This window comes from Impatiens glandulifera, chromosome 3 (genome assembly GCF_907164915.1).
Source record: "Impatiens glandulifera chromosome 3, dImpGla2.1, whole genome shotgun sequence".
Lineage (NCBI taxonomy): Eukaryota > Viridiplantae > Streptophyta > Magnoliopsida > Ericales > Balsaminaceae > Impatiens > Impatiens glandulifera.
The window spans coordinates 5,926,566-5,943,846 of NC_061864.1; the positions used below are offsets into that span (position 1 = coordinate 5,926,566).

Sequence of the window (17,281 nt, forward strand, 5' to 3'; positions counted from 1 at the left end):
CAAAGATGTGGCCTACCACGTTGTCTTCACGTCTCGAAACGCACATTTTCGGGTCTCAAAACGCTCATTTCGGAATCAAAATATTTTATTTTATTTTTTGTCTTGAAATGACCGTTTCAGAATATTTTTTATTTTCTCTCATACCCACGTTCGTTTTAGGACATTTTTAATTTTCTCTATCATATCCACGTGCATTTTAAGACATTTTTTAAATTTTATCTCTCCTACTCACATGGCATGCCACGTCAATTTGTGGACTTGTTTTCTCTAAAATTTTCGTTGAGTTTAACATTTTCTTTTAAACTAGCATGTAGCACGTGCATTTGCACGAATAATGATATAAAAACCCAAGAAAAAAATTACATTAAAATTGACTTTATAATTTAATTCAATACTTTTTTATCTAATTATTAAAAAATATGACAAAATTTACTTTTATCCACTAGTTTTATTTAAAATTGTTTTGTTATTTTTTTAAGCCTATCCAAAATCATAGAAATTGAAAATATTCATTAGGTGAAAATAAAAATAATTTCGATAAAACAAATTTTCAAATATTGAATTTTGGATCAAATTACCAATCAAATATAAAGTTCTACTGGGTCTTATATTACTTATTTGAAAAAAATAAGATTATTAAAGAAATCATCTAACAAATTCATTTAAGTTTTTTTTATATTTTTATATATTTATAATGATTTTAATTATTTAATAACTAAATTCAAATGTGCATTCTTAAACATTCGATTACACATTTAGGCATAAATTCTTAGGTTTTTTTATCATCAATGTTTGTGTTACTCAAGACGATATTTCTTTCATTAGGTTTTCTCACCAATGTTTGTGACATACATATAACATTTTTAATTTGATTTTTAACCGTTTTTAAGTTTATGGGCGGGTCAATCCACAATTCGACCCAAATATTCATTTACTCTCACATATATATCAAAATTAACCATAGCTCTCGACCCGACAATCCAGACACTTTTGAAATTAAACATCATTATATATAAATATTAGTTAGTTAAAAAGTTGAACTTATATTGTTAAAAAATTTCGCGTTCAACAAATTTTGTACTGAATTTAAAATATAAAGTTTTATTAGCCTAGTTGGTTTAATGATTGTATTTGTTTTATTAGGTTGCAAGTTCGAAACATACATATAGCATTTTTAATTTTATTTTTAACGTTTTAAGTTTATGAACGGGTCAACCCACAATCAGACTAAGTATCTATTACTCTCACATATATATCCAAATTAACCATAGTTTTCGACCCGATAATCCGAACACTTTTAAAATTAAATATTATATATATATATATATATATATATATATATATATATATATATATATATATATATATATATATATATATATATATATATATATATATATATATATATATATATATATATATATATATATATACTTTGGCATTGGTGATTAGATAGGTTGGTATTTATCATTTCATTTTAATTATAATGTACAATAAAGCCATTATGGGTGACAATGACAAACATATTACATATTTTATTTATTTAAATTTAAATGCATGCTATAAATTATCACACTTTCTTTTTTAAAGTCTATGATTAATTTAGTTTTAAAAAGTTTATGTATTTAAATTCACATGTAAAAATATTAATAAAAGTTTTCCCAAAGTGATTGATTTTTTATTTGTTTATAATTTATTTGAACTGAAATATTTTGTATAAGTCATTATTCCTCCTAGTTCATAAATTTGGAATTACATTATTCAACTTTTAATTTCAATTATGATTCAACCGATCTAATAGTTCGAACGAATAACTTATCATGAATAAAAAAAATTAAGTTAATAAAATAGATAAATTAATTAGAGCGATTAAGCCTATAAAAAACTCAAATCAATTTGAATAAATTAAATATTATATATCATTAATTTAAATGAAATTAGCGTTCTTATGAATTTGTTCTTATACTTAATTTTTTGCTTTATATTTCTCATCCGCTACCAAACCTCATAAATGACATCTTATGTCTTTATCATTAGTATTTAGTTATTATTTAAATTTAATTAATTATAAATATTTAGCTATTATTGGGTTTTTATATGTTTACGAAAGTAATTAAGTTTAAATGATTATAAAAATATATAATTCACTCTAATTGATTCAATAAATTACTCTATTATTTTAAAGGATTTATCTTTTAACTTTAGTATATTTCATAAATATAAAAACAATAATAGTTAAATAATAACTAAATATTGATATAAAAAATATTATTAAAAATTACTGACAAAGAAAAACATTATCATGGATGGAAATATTTGCCTACTTGTGATGTCACACACATGTGGATTAGAGGATCAAATCTCACCACCCATTTGGTCAACATCTCCTATATAACTTTTAAGAGACCTCTAACTTTTAACTACATTGAAAATAAAATAAAATTATATATGTATAAAAAAATATTCATCTAAAAAAGTTAAAAAAATATATTACTTGTATGTACCCTTTAAGCAAAACATTCAGTCTAACAAAAAAATAATAATATATATTATAAGGATCAAAATATCCTCATATTTTATTTACCATTTTCTTAATATAGTTTATTCATTTATCTTTTAATTTATCACCCATATTTTAAATTACATTTATTTTATAATTATTGTAAAGTGTATTATTATTATTATTATTATTTTATAAAAAAAATAAAATATTGTTTTTTATATTACAAACTAAAAAAGTTTATTGGTGTAATTATATATTTTGTAAACAGTTTGTAAGGAATCCCAACAACCTAACTAAATTATAATGGTGAAATGGGTGGAGACAAAAATATTAAACAAGTAAATAGTCTATTTGATATAATAAATATATATTATTATTATTATTAACAATAATAATAATAATAACTAGGAAATCGATCCATAATATTTTGTTTTTTAGATGGATTATTTTTAGTAACTTATCTTATTTGAGTATAATAAAAAGTTAAGTTATGTGAAAATAAAACAACTTAAATAAATAATTTTAAATTACTTAAATAAAAAAAATAGTAAAAGAAATAAAATCAATAAAATATATATATATATTTTATACCAAATGAATGTAAACAAGTAGCACTTATGATTATAGGTGTTAAATGAATGTGGAATTTGAGGAGTTTTATGCTATTTTTTTACATAAAAATAAATAAAAAATTGACTTTATCACAAATTGTAAATATGTAAAAACTAATTTAAAGTCATTCTATTCAAAATATGGATGAAATGCATCCATTTTTTTCTTCTTATATTGAATAGGATAGTATCTAATACATTTACATGGTTTCAATATTTTCGAAAACTTTGATTTATTGAATATTTATTTTTCTGGCTAATTAATTTTTTTTGATGAATTATAATTTGTTTCTTACGAGAAATTATTTTGTTTGAAATACAATGACGCCCATCTTATCATATTTTAATTTAGCGACATCGATGATTTTGATTTACGTAACTAATTACGTATAAATTAATGTCGATCCTTATTACTTTTTTAGTAAACATATTGTTATGGAGAAACATAATAAATTTTGGTAACAAATCTCGTCTTAAATTAAAGTGAAAATAGTTATTACGTGACGTCACGCAATGCTAGTTTTTTATATTTTAAAAATAAATAAATTATATTTTCATTATTTTTGTGTAGATGTTTTTTAATGTTAATGTTTATATTTTGTTTGTTTATAATTGAATTAATAAATCTTGAATATTTCTCCAACCCAATGTTTGCCCTTCCAGATTTTTCAAATTGATTAAAAATATAACAAATCTTCATTGCTTCAACAGAGCCCATTCACATCCCTGTACATTAGTTGGGTAAAATACTAAAAAGTTTGAAGTTTATAAAACTATTAAAAATTGTATTAGTTTAGTTTTTAGACATTATATATGGTTTATTCATAACAATAATGATATAAAATATTAAGAAATTAACTTGATTAAATAAATAATGTTGACAAATTACAATTAAAACAATTACTATAAAATTCACAAAAACAAACGAGGCCTTAGAGTTGAACCATCTAATTTTTTCACACGCGCGTTCACACAATTTAATGAAAGTTTATTTTATTTTATTTTATTATATTTGATATGATTTTATTTAAATAAATGATTGGAAATATTTTTGAAGACTTGGCTCTTTGTTTCGCTCCTGCTTGAATTTCAAGCTGTCTTCCGTCTTTCCAGAACGGCACTCTCTCTTACCGCTGTCTATAAACGCTTTCGAGCTAGGGTTTTCCGGAATACGTTCTCTCTTATATATATTTCTAGGTTTTTGTTTTTTTTCAACAACTGTTATCTCTGCTCTTCTTAGGGTTTATCTGTGTTATTTTTAATTTCCTCCACCATGGAGAAGCTTAGAGATTTGAGTCAGCCGATGGACGTCGCCTTGCTAGACGCTACCGTCGCTGCCTTCTACGGCACTGGATCTAAAGAAGAGGTGCAACACTTATTCCTTTTCTTCTATTTCATTAGATTCTACTCTTATTACATACTCAACTGGTAAAATGTGCAACTCACTGCACGCACTCTAAACCTCTCGTAATTGTTCTTTTCTAAAACCTTTCATCATATCTTTTTATGTTTCTAAACCGGACCTGCATTATATTCTAAGACTGTTGGTGATGTATACGCTAGCTAGGGGTTATCACGATACTTTGATTTCGTAGTATTCTTTTGATTCGATAATGTGGATTACTTTATTCCAAGTGGGTTTATTGATTGACTGATTTAGAGAAATTGCAAGAGTTTGCTGTAAGTGATTCCATTAGATATCATTTCATGCTTGTGGAGTTAAATTTAATTTTGCATCTCATTGTGCACATACCATGTGTCTCTTAGTCTCTGGGTATATTCATGAAATTTAGGTGTGGTAATGAAATGGGATTCCTTTCCTGAACCAATGACAAGCAAACTTGAGTCTTAAAGGCTGAAAATTTACAAATTTCAAACATTTGACTTAATGGATAGGTTATGTAAAAACCCCTCTCCACAACAGATCTGTTTTAATCCATTAAGTTTTTGTATTAATAATGTTCAGCCAAAGGATAGAATGCCCAAATCACCAATTCATTTGTTTTGTACATGCTGCCACACTTGTTATTGTTAATTTTACTTCTTTCTCCAAGAGTTGCATTCTAATTAAGGTTATCCTTTTATTGGCGGTGCAGAGGGCTGCTGCTGATCATGTTTTGAGGGACTTGCAAAACAATCCAGAAATGTGGCTTCAAGTGGTTCATATTCTGACGAATGCGCACAATTTGAATACCAAATTTTTTGCTTTGCAGGTATAGTTGAGATTGTATTTCACTAGAATTTCTACAAGATATGTGAAATGCTAAATGCACATGTTACATACTTAACAAATCAAATTTTGGCACAGTGATTCTCTTCAGAAGATAATCCCAACACAACAAGGCCCTCCACTGGAGGCCAATTTGTTTCTCTTTTGATTAAATTCCTTCAAATTATTATTAATTTTGTGTCAAATGAAAGCGTACATTGAGTAGCAAGCAGCCAAAATTAGTAGTCCAGTGGAATTTATTCCTCTTTGTTCCAATGGAACTATTTTGTGTCTGTTTTAATAACTTAGCTGTAAATTGGTTTACACATGTTTAGATATGATGCTTCTGAACTCAATCTGTCTGGTCTGATTTCTTAGTGCACATAAACATAAATTTTATGTTCTTCTGTAAGACTGTAACACATGGAGATGTTAATAATAAGATACCTTTGCCTACATAAATATTTTCTTTTTGGGTCAGTCAAAAATATTTTAACGCGTTCCTTTATTAAGTGGAAGTATGATGTATTTGGGCATTTAACACGTGTTCTTTTTCAGATTTTGGAAGGTGTGATTAAGTATCGATGGAATGCATTGCCTGATGTACAACGTGATGGGATGAAAAACTACATATCCGAAGTCATTGTAAAGGTAATAGAAGTACAGCACTTAAAGACATCTTATGGCCACTTGTCTTCTAGTTTCTGTTCACTAAGCGAGTGGTAACTTTTCCACTTGATTTCCCTTTTTGTCCTCTTCAGTTATCAAGTGACGAGGGTTCATTTCGCCGGGAAAGATTGTATGTCAACAAACTGAATATTATATTGGTTCAGGTGATACATTCTAAGCTTTGTTAATATACTCTTTCTCCTAATTGTCACTATCTGGAAGTTAGTAATATTTTCATATTTGTTGCATGAACAGATCTTAAAACATGAGTGGCCTGCAAGATGGCGAAGTTTCATTCCTGATCTTGTTGCTGCTGCAAAAACGAGTGAAACTATTTGTGAAAATTGCATGGCCATACTGAAAGTATGTTATCTTTGTTTTTTGTTTTATTATCATGACTTTGTTATGAATTCTGGTAACGCTAAATTTTATTTTTCAGCTTTTGAGTGAAGAAGTTTTTGATTTCTCAAGGGGTGAAATGACCCAACAAAAGATCAAAGAGTTGAAACAGTCATTAAATAGGTAATTTTTTTGAACATATTCTGCAGTTACAAATGAGTCTTACCATCTGTTCACATCTCTAACCAGTTTTTGTTGTATTATTCTATTTCAGTGAGTTTCAGCTCATCCACGAGCTATGCATGTATGTCTTGTCAGCAGCATCACAGAGAACTGAGCTTATAAGGGCAACACTTGCCACTTTACATGCTTTTCTGTCCTGGATTCCTTTGGGTTATATATTTGAATCCCCATTGGTATGTTCCTGCCACAATTGAATTTAGTTATTCTGATTCTTTTACCAATGTAGTGTCATATTGCTAATGGGCTAGATTTTAAGTCCATTCAATAATATTGCTTGCTGTAATGAATTTTTAAGAGTTGTACACTTTTCTCTACATTTTAGTCCACATTTGTAGTCTATATATACCAACATCTAATGCTTTATCAGATGGATTCTCATCAGTTCTTTTGTATTTTCATTGTTGTATCAACAGCTTGAGACACTCTTAAATTTCTTACCTGCGCCGTCATATCGGAACCTTACCCTTCAATGCTTGACTGAGGTATGTTAACCATTTATTAGCTAGTGTACTTTATTTTTCTTCTTTCTGTTAACTTTCCTCCCTGTTCTCTCTCTCTCTCTCTCTATATATATATATATATACTTTTAGAATGTCATTCTCATATGTTGCTTATAATGTCATTCTCATATGTTGGATTTGCAGGTTGCTGCTCTTAGTTTTGGAGATTTCTACAACGTGCAATATGTCAAAATGTATAATGTATTCATAGTGCAACTACAGGTAGCTTTTGAAATGTGCATTTATGTCTTATTCATTCAGTCTATATGCATGCTTGCTGCTCGCTTCAATATGAGTCCATATATATGAATGATTTTTAAATGTAGTTTTTATATCTCCAAGTTTTTTGGTCCTGATCTGATGTCTTGACTTTTTCGTCTATGCTTTAGACAATACTTCCTCATAATACAAATGTACCTGATGCTTATGCCAATGGTTCTAGTGAGGAGCAGGTAGTTCCTTTGTCCATATTTTCCTCAATAACTATGAAATGGAAGTTGATGCTATTTTCTATTGCTGTTTACCCAGGCATTTCTTCAGAATCTGGCACTCTTTTTCACCTCATTTTATAAGGCAAGTAAACTTTAACTTTCCTTGTTAGATTTACAATCTGCAGCATGACAGATTTTTTAAAATGTGATGCAGTATGCATTCCCCATTTGGGGATCCTACGGTGCTGTGCAGTATTTCTTCTCTTTTCAATAGAACCTTTATGCTCCCTATAGAAAATATCATGCTTCTGACAATCAAGTATGAAAATATCACGTTTCTGACAATCAAGCACACTTTCATGAATAATTCCAAACTTGATATTCTGTTTAATGTATGCTAATAGAATGCTGGTCTGTCTTGTGCCAAAAATAATTTCTCCAGTTATGGTGATCTAAATTTTGTATATCTCTGATTTTATTTGCCACTATCTTGCCTGCTAAAATCAATGATACACTGCTAATAATCAATCTAGTTATGAGTGTATTCCGTGTTACTTGATTGTATTGGCTCAATTTAGGTACCATAATTTTTCCTTAGAAGACTATCACTGCCTTTTGTCTTAGCCCACTGTGTCCTAAAAGTGCACCGCTGCTGTGCCTTAACAATCAGATTTCATACCTTATGTGCTGTCACTCTTAAAAATGTCAGATCAAGTGTTTTAGTTTGCTTTTTAGTCTAAGTATTGACATCATATTTAAAGCAATCCTATCATAATAACCTTTCACTTGGATTGTTATAGAAGTTGTTGTAATTGCACAAGAGAAAAGGCATAATATACTTAACCTAGTAATTTCTTTTGGTATTCTTTTCGCTTATAGGCATCTCCTTTTTAGTTTTGCGTACATCTTTCATATCTAGAAGTTTGGTCATCTCTGAGATGAGGCTGGCCTTAAATTTGATTTATCGCACATACCCACATGCTTTATTTGTACTTGTATTATATGAACTGTTCCGAAAATTGTATGACATGTTAATAAATTATGTCTTCATGTTTTTTTATTTTTGCTTTTGAGCATTAATATTTGTTGTTTCTATTAATATTTTATTTGTTCCTTAGCGCAGGCTCATATTCGCGTGCTAGAGTCTTCTGCGGAGAACGTGTCGATGCTTCTAATGGGCCTGGAGTATCTGATTAGTATTTCTTACGTGGATGACACTGAGGTTTTCAAGGTACAGTTATTGTTGCATCTGCATGATGTTTTTTGTATTTTGAGGCGAATATGACCTATGGAGTTTGCAGGTTTGCCTGGACTACTGGAACTCATATGTACTTGAGTTGTTTGGCGCACATCATAATCTGGATAATCCTGCAATGACTGCTAACATGATGGGACTTCAGGCAAGATGTTTTGCTTATGGTTGATTCAACCACATGCTATATACATAGTGATTTATTTCTCACTTCATTCTGTAGTCCTTTTAATCTATTTACAAATCTCTTCCTGTTCTGATAACATCTAATCACATGCGATATTCCCAATCTTATGAAGTATTAATCTATTCCAAATTCTAGGAATGTATCCGTATCTTAGTGTGAATTGCTACCTGATTTCTATTGTTTTCCATTTTACTGTTACGTGTCATTGAAATAAATTCCTAAATCAGGTTTGCATTGATGATCACATTGAATTTTTTTTTTCTAAAAAAGATGGTGCATAACATGCTCTTGCAAAAATGCACTTCATTTATTATACTTGTTAAATGTATATGAAAGATCTCAGCAAGCTTTATGTTTCTTTTGTATATTTGATGGTTGATTATTATGTGCCTATGTTTCATAGCCTGCTATCATATACATGTGTTTATTTGTTTTATCCTTTATTTTTTACTAGAACTTTGTATTGTATGTTATTCAAAACATGTTACTACACTTTATAGTTATGTATTTTTGGCTTATGCAGATTAGATAATTCATTTACTGTCTTGCAGATGCCATTTCCTGGAATTGTTGACGGTATTGGTTCACAACTACTACAGCGGAGACAACTATATGCTGGAATAATGTCCAAGTTGAGGTTGTTAATGATATGCCGCATGGCTAAGCCCGAGGAAGTTCTGATTGTTGAGGATGAGAATGGCAATATAGTCCGTGAAACAATGAAGGACAATGATGTTCTTGTTCAATATAAGGTTTGTATTATTCAGTAATTTCTTTCTGTTGACAATTTATTACATTCATATCATATTATTCATCTGTTTAATTTTAAGTTAAATAGATTAAGAAGCTGTTGAAAGTGGCTATTCCAAAATTTATTCTGCTCTCACAAAAAGTTTATCAAATTCACCTCTTGTCTGTTTTTAACAATGTGTCTTAATCTTTAAGTTATATTTACCTTTGTTTGCATGTGAATTTTTTTCTCTGAAGTATTTTCTATTATCTACTTCCCAATTGTTCAGATATATACAATATCTTCAGAATTCTTAACTCTGACTTTGTTTCATTTGGTTCCTTTTATGATTCAGAGCATGCGGGAGACTCTTATTTACTTGGCAAACCTTGACCATGAAGACACAGAGACACAGGTATAATTCATTTCAAAATTTGTCACATATTTGTTGTTTCTAGGCTTGAATTGCAAATACTGTGAAATTTTATTCTTTGTAGTAGAAAATACAAATAATGTGATCCAGTCTTTTTAATTTTTTGCAATTTTTTTGTATATACATGATATTGGCCTATTTTGATATATCTAATCTAACTTGCAAAAAATAAGTAAATTGTTCATGATTTGGCAACTGTTGCTGGCATAAGTTTTGTCAAATTCTCACATAGGATGGCTTCTATGTCAGCAATTTTTTGCTAACTTGGATATGCCCTATATCCATTCTGTGGAAGTAATTTTTCTATGTCAGTTGAATGGGAATGATGGGATATCAAATAATTGACTGATAAGGCATCTACATGTGCTTTTGATGACAAGTTTTGTCTTGAGGTTTCAGTATCAATAGGGATGGATTCTTTTGTTTTTGCAAGTTGGAAGGTGGGTCAATATCAATATGAGTCCACATATTGGCACATATCGAAGTTGTCAGAAGGTTCATTTGATATGTATATCTTATCCCTTTGTTGGATGATAATTTTGCATCTGGACCTTGTATCAAACTTCTTCTATGTGAAAGAAGAATGTTGTTAATACAAACAACTTACAGACCTAAGTTTGTAATAGAAGTGGTTGTATTAAAACAGGTCTAAGAAAAAGAAGTACTGTTCTTATAGGGAAATGTGTTAATGAGTATGACTCCTACTGCTATGTTCTTTGATGCTGAAACTAATACATTCCATGTAGCTTGCAACTCATACAGTATCATGTAACAGCTTATTAGCTGATAGGCCAACATTTGTTGTGGGTTCTATCTGTGGTTTCTCTTGTTTACAACATGTAATATATTCCTGGTCTAATCGTTAAAGTTTTTATATTATTTTTCAAAACATGTAATATATTTCTTCTTTTTGCAATATCCTAGATGCTGAAGAAACTAAGCAAGCAACTCAGTGGTGAGGATTGGACATGGAACAACTTAAATACATTATGTTGGGCAATTGGCTCAATATCCGGGTCCATGGTGGAGGAGCAGGTACTATTTGTACCCTTGAAACTTGACTGGTGGTACCATATGAAGATAATTTTGTTTCAGTTTAATAGAAATTTGGACTTCAAACTGGGAATATGTCAAAATAAGAGGCTTATATTTACAAAATGCCAATTAACTCATTTCAAAGTTGGGCAGGAGAATTAAAATATTCAGGTTTGGAAAACTTATTGACAATTAAATGATTGTTAAAAATGCGAGTGCAATTATTGACACTTTTGTAAGTACAAGCCCTTATCCAGGATATTGTGTTAAGTTTCCTAGTGCCACATCTTACAATTATCACAATTTTTTGTTTAATATCAGCAATTTCTAAAAAAATATGAATTCTTTTGCTTTGCACTAAGTCACATTTTAACTTTATTGTACTACTGCTATTCTTTCTTCACCTTTTGCAGGAGAACAGATTTTTAGTTATGGTGATCCGTGATCTACTCAATCTCTGTGAAATAACAAAAGGAAAAGACAATAAAGCTGTGATTGCCAGTAACATTATGTATGAACGTTATACTGAAGTAACATTTTTACGTAGTCCCTATTTATGTTTCTCTGTTGATATCACATGTTATCAATTGCTTCTTCTTTGTTCCTTCCAAGTAGCTAAAAAGTAGTTAGTTTCTTCTATCATATGGGGTCCTTAACTCTTTGAAATAAATTATAAGTTTTTATTGTGGGATAATTGTTAGACGGACTAAAAGGTTTGTAACATTTCTCTGTTTTGCTGGAATTTGCATGTGGCTTTGTTGCCTTTAGGAATGTCATTCTCATGTGTTTTTGATACAGAAACTAAATTGGGGGATCTTGAATGGTGGATCAGAATATGACCTGTGGCCAAAAGATTACCAAATTTATTTTATATTTAAATTAGATATTTTTGCTTAATAGATATTTATATTTTTATAATCCGTAAAATAGTATAATTGTTAGATTATTGTTTGATTTCTCTTAGGATCATGTTTAGTTCTATAAAAGGGTCATAGTCATTTGATAACATTATACTTTTGACTCATGGTTAGATTAAGTTCCATATATTTCTCTTTCTGTATTCTCTTATCAATTAAACCCTAAGATGTGACATCTATCCTGTTATGTCATTGTTCAGGTATGTTGTTGGGCAATATCCTAGATTTCTTAGAGCTCACTGGAAATTCTTGAAGACAGTTGTCAACAAGTTATTTGAGTTCATGCATGAAACACACCCTGGGGTTCAGGTTAGTATTGATCATCATATCTTAAGAACAACTCTTTTGAGTAATTATGTTTATCTAGAATTCTTCTCTAAGCTATAGGTATGACTGTTAGCTAAACTCAATATATTATGGCCTAAGGACTGGTCTTCTATGTTATTCCAACCTTTTCTTTTTATTATTTGTTCTATGTTCTTCTTAATCTTCAGTCTATCATACTTGATTTGCATGAAAATTTCTGATTTCACAACTATTTCAGGACATGGCCTGTGATACTTTCCTGAAAATTGTTCAGAAGTGCAAAAGGAAATTTGTGATTGTGCAGGTTATTGGATCCTTACTCTAATTATTCACTATCTTTTTATTTTGTGTGAATCTAAAATATTTGTTGTGCTAATGATTATTTTGCTTACAGGTTGGGGAAAACGAGCCATTTGTGTCTGAACTTTTGACAAGTCTTCCCACAACAATTGCTGATCTAGAGCCACACCAGATCCATACTTTCTATGAATCTGTGAGTATTTGTCATCACTGGTATTAGAATAATTTGCAGGATGTATAGTGCTGATGTAACTATGACTTGGTTGTTATATTAGGTTGCTCAGATGATACAAGCAGAATCAGACCCTCAGAAAAGAGATGATTTTTTGCAGAGACTAATGGTGCTTCCCAATCAGGCAAGATAACTGGCTTAGTTCATTTTACTCCTCTCTCCATAAATATATTAGTTTGAGGTAGCATAGGAATGTAAAATTAGTCAGGGGGTATCATAATTTGTAGATTGTGCTGATTACTTAACTTCCTTATGCAGAAATGGACTGAAATTATAGCACAAGCACGCCAAAGAGTGGATTTTCTGAAAGATCTGGATGTTGTTAGGACTGTTCTTAATATATTGCAGGTATACTATCTTAATCATTATGCAAGACTCAACATTTTGTTTATGCACATATTTGCACTTAAAACGCTGTTTGCATTGTTCCTATGCACAATGACAACATAAATTGGTGTTTTCAATGAAAGTTTACTTAATATGCCATTGGAGATGATATATCTCTTATATCTTGTGTGTTTTTATTTAAAGATCTAGGTTACTCAATGACATTCTTGGATTTTTGTCTTGTGCTTTGTCATTAAGTACAGGCACAATGCCATTTATGTTTTGTTTTTGGAAGAGATGGATTCTCCCCAACACCCACTTCTCCTAGAAAAATCTTTTATTATTGATATTATTTTAACATCAAATCTGATTTTTTGTGAAACTATTAAATCCATAAAACTATTATCTATTATATATACTTTCAATTTTAAAATCCACTTGTCCTTTAAAATCCCAAACATCATCAAGGCCTTAAGAGGATTGATGATGACATAGATTTTCTGTTTCTCCTTAGAACAGTATCTTGAATCCAGACACTTTTGATGGATCCTGTTACAGTTTTATTGGGGAGTCAGTTTGATCCATTGTCATAATTCATTGTGATTCTCAACATACTATTGACAGACAAATACCAGCGCTGCCACTTCACTTGGATCATATTTCTTATCGCAAATTACCATGATCTTTTTGGACATGCTTAATGTGTACAGGTATTATATATTTTCATCCTTTTACTTGCGAATGTTGGGGAACAGTTATTTAATTTGATTTCAATAGAAAAAGTGCGATCTTACTTATTGCATTTTGAATGTCTCAAACAGGATGTATAGTGAGCTTATTTCTACAACCATTGCAGAAGGAGGTCCCTATGCGTCCAAAACCTCCCATGTAAAACTCTTGCGGTATGCATAATTCTCCATTTAACTGCTTGCACTGTCTTTTGAGGTTGTCATCCCTTTACTTATTATTTGTTTTGTTTCAGTTCTGTTAAGAGGGAAACCTTGAAGCTCATTGAGACATTTTTGGACAAGGCTGAAGACCAACCACAAGTTGGAAAACAATTTGTACCCCCCATGATGGATCCCGTCCTTGGTGATTATGGAAGAAATGTTCCTGATGCCAGGGAATCAGAAGTCTTATCCCTTTTTGCAACAATAATAAACAAGTATGCAAGTGACAATCTTTCATGTTATGTGTGTTTTTTATTGACAAGCTATTTGACTGTCTCTGTCTACATGATTTTATTCTCTTTAGAACATTCTCTTGTTATTTTATTGATCAGCTTCTTTCATTTGAATATAACTTTACTAAACTCTGATATGAATATTAGCTAAATGTCAGTAGGAACTTCTTACCTTTTTTTTATGGTGTTGCAGGTACAGAGGTGCAATGACAGATGATGTGCCCCGCATCTTTGAAGCTGCTTTCCAGTGCACACTGGAGGTGAGGAAGAAAATACAGTTTCTTCTTAATTTGGTTTTAAGAGAAAATATCAGTTCTCTTTGAAGAATATGATGAAACTGTTGTTTGTCAATCAATCATCTTTCCTGCTTTTATGTTAAACATGTTTGTAGTTTGCAAATTTATACTGCCTGTTTATATCCTGAATATCTTATCAGCAATATTTTGGTTGGGTCTTTCATGCTTTTCTATGTAAAAGAGTATTTTATTTTACTTCTCTATGTTTTTATCTGTTGTTTGTACCACCAGCTTTTAGGAAAAATGAGCTATCATACTGACTCTTGTCCTAATACTTCTATTTTTTAACTTGTACAATTTTGTGTCTTGTCATATTAGATGATCACTAAAAATTTTGAAGACTATCCTGAGCATCGGCTGAAGTTCTTCTCATTGCTCCGTGCAATAGCAACACACTGTTTTCCAGCATTGATTCATTTGTCAAGTCAGGTTTGTACCATTATTTTAATAAAATTGAGTTTATATTCTTTTGATATTAATTGCATTTTTACCCGTTCATCTGTCAAGTCAGGTTTGTATTTTTTATCATGAAAAAATAAATATATTAGATTGAGTTTTCATTCTATTGATATTGATTGCATTTTCCCATTCAGTATGTATCAGACAATTTTTAAGGAGATTTTATTCTCATCATTGTTTCTGTTTGTTAAATTCGTTTCAGCAAATGAAGCTTGTTATGGACTCCATAATATGGGCTTTCAGGCACACAGAAAGGAACATTGCTGAGACAGGATTAAATCTTTTGTTGGAGATGCTAAAAAACTTCCAGGTGTAGTTTCTAGTCTGGATGCAGTCCTAAACTGCTTATTCACTCCAGTTTATTTGCTCTCACCTTTTTTTTTTCTCCTTTTACAGGGTTCAGAGTATTGCAATCAATTTTATCGCTCTTACTTTGTGACAATAGAACAAGAAATATTTGCTGTTCTGACGGATACATTTCATAAGCCTGGGTTCAAGTTGCATGTCTTAGTACTCCAGCACTTATTTTGTCTGGTAGGATGTCTGTTCATTGTTGTAGTGAGTTAAAATTTCTTGTCTCATGTTCAAAATGACCATACTTTGGCATTTCAGGTGGAGTCTGGTTCATTGACAGAACCATTATGGGATTCATCGACTGTTACACTTCCCTATCCAAATAATGGAATGTTTGTTCGTGAATACACCATCAAACTTTTGGGTACATCATTCCCAAACATGACTACAACTGAGGTATGGGAAGAAATCTGAAATTTCAACGACAGATCTTGGATTAACTTTTTTGCTGATTGGAAATTTCAGGTGACGCAATTTGTCAATGGACTTTTTGAATCAAGGAATGATTTTGCATCGTTCAAGAATCATATACGAGACTTTCTTGTGCAGTCAAAAGAGTTTTCTGCTCAGGTTAGAACGATCACATCTGCTTATGTGCTTTATCTCACTACCAATCAAAAGAAAAGAATACGAGCCTTATTTTTTTTCTACAAAAGAATATTGGATTATTTATTAAAGAATCTTTTGATAAATTTGCAGGACAACAAGGATCTGTATGCAGAAGAAGCAGCAGCTCAGAGGGAGAGGGAAAGACAAAGAATGCTTTCAATTCCTGGGCTGATTGCACCGAGCGAGATACAAGACGAGATGGTGGACTCGTAGAAAGGGCGAGGCTAATTTTGATTTGCATGATTTTTATGTAATCAATATCATCACCATGGTCTGAGTTGAGAGTTGTGTAGGCAGTGCAATGGAGAATAGGCATTTAAGGAAAATATTTGGGTTTTATTTTTCTCAAAATCTTCCATTTGTTTGAACATGTGGATCATGAAGGGTGGTGTTCTACTGGTGCAGAGGGATCTGACAACTAATGAATGTTGGCTTGTAGATTATTACTACTATTATTATTATTATTATTTGGTAGTGTTTCTTCTTCTAATGCTAGGAAAACAAAATTATAGCAGGACGTAACTGTTTGATCATCATATGGAGGAGTTGGATAACATTTTGGTTGAATGTTAGCAAAAGTGGGGTGTGTTCTGTGTGTGTTATGCACATCAAATTTATGCATTTATTGAAGATGTCATCAACATCATCATTATGTGTTTAATATTATGATCTAACATTAAAGTTTAGATGTGTTTTGTGTTTCCTCTTCGTGTATGTTGCCTGTATTTGAATGGCAAGATTCAACTAGGCAATGTGCCTGTCTGCCTACTTTCTAAGGTCATTTATGTTCCTTCTAGCTTCTGAATTAATCCCATACTTATTACAATCTAGATGAAATACCTCATCATACTAGTGGTCTTTCAAACACATGCTATTAATGCTCCTATTGTAAAACCTTCATAGAAGTATTTGGTATAAGAGGTTATGTAGTTATATATATTATTTTTTAGGATAGAGTTGCCGGAAAGAGTTTTAGGGTGTCTTGTGAATTTTGACATTCTAGTTAAAATGATACAACTTATTATATTGAGTATTACTATTATACTAATCCTAATATATATATATTTTTTCATGTTAAAGTCATGTTTGTTATGTCATTGTAGAAATTATACTAATATGATATTTGTTTTGATTTTATTATTGGTTTATATATAAA

General features: G+C 30.5%; 1 protein-coding gene across 1 annotated transcript; it reads left to right on the forward strand.

Annotated features, from left to right (window-relative positions):
- Positions 1-4,203: 4,203 nt before the first annotated feature.
- Positions 4,204-16,811, forward strand: LOC124932969 (protein EXPORTIN 1A). The gene is made up of 32 exons (XM_047473690.1): positions 4,204-4,480; positions 5,211-5,327; positions 5,882-5,974; positions 6,085-6,156; positions 6,248-6,355; positions 6,432-6,514; positions 6,606-6,747; positions 6,988-7,056; positions 7,219-7,296; positions 7,464-7,526; positions 7,603-7,647; positions 8,629-8,736; positions 8,807-8,905; positions 9,496-9,696; positions 10,030-10,089; positions 11,032-11,142; positions 11,556-11,653; positions 12,260-12,368; positions 12,604-12,669; positions 12,760-12,858; positions 12,941-13,021; positions 13,156-13,245; positions 13,849-13,934; positions 14,046-14,126; positions 14,207-14,389; positions 14,601-14,667; positions 15,022-15,132; positions 15,365-15,472; positions 15,559-15,696; positions 15,775-15,912; positions 15,982-16,086; positions 16,216-16,811. The coding sequence occupies exons 1-32, from the start codon at positions 4,388-4,390 to the stop codon at positions 16,336-16,338; spliced, it is 3,225 nt and encodes a 1,074-aa protein (XP_047329646.1). The 5' UTR covers positions 4,204-4,387; the 3' UTR covers positions 16,339-16,811.
- The last annotated feature ends 470 nt before the right edge of the window (positions 16,812-17,281 follow it).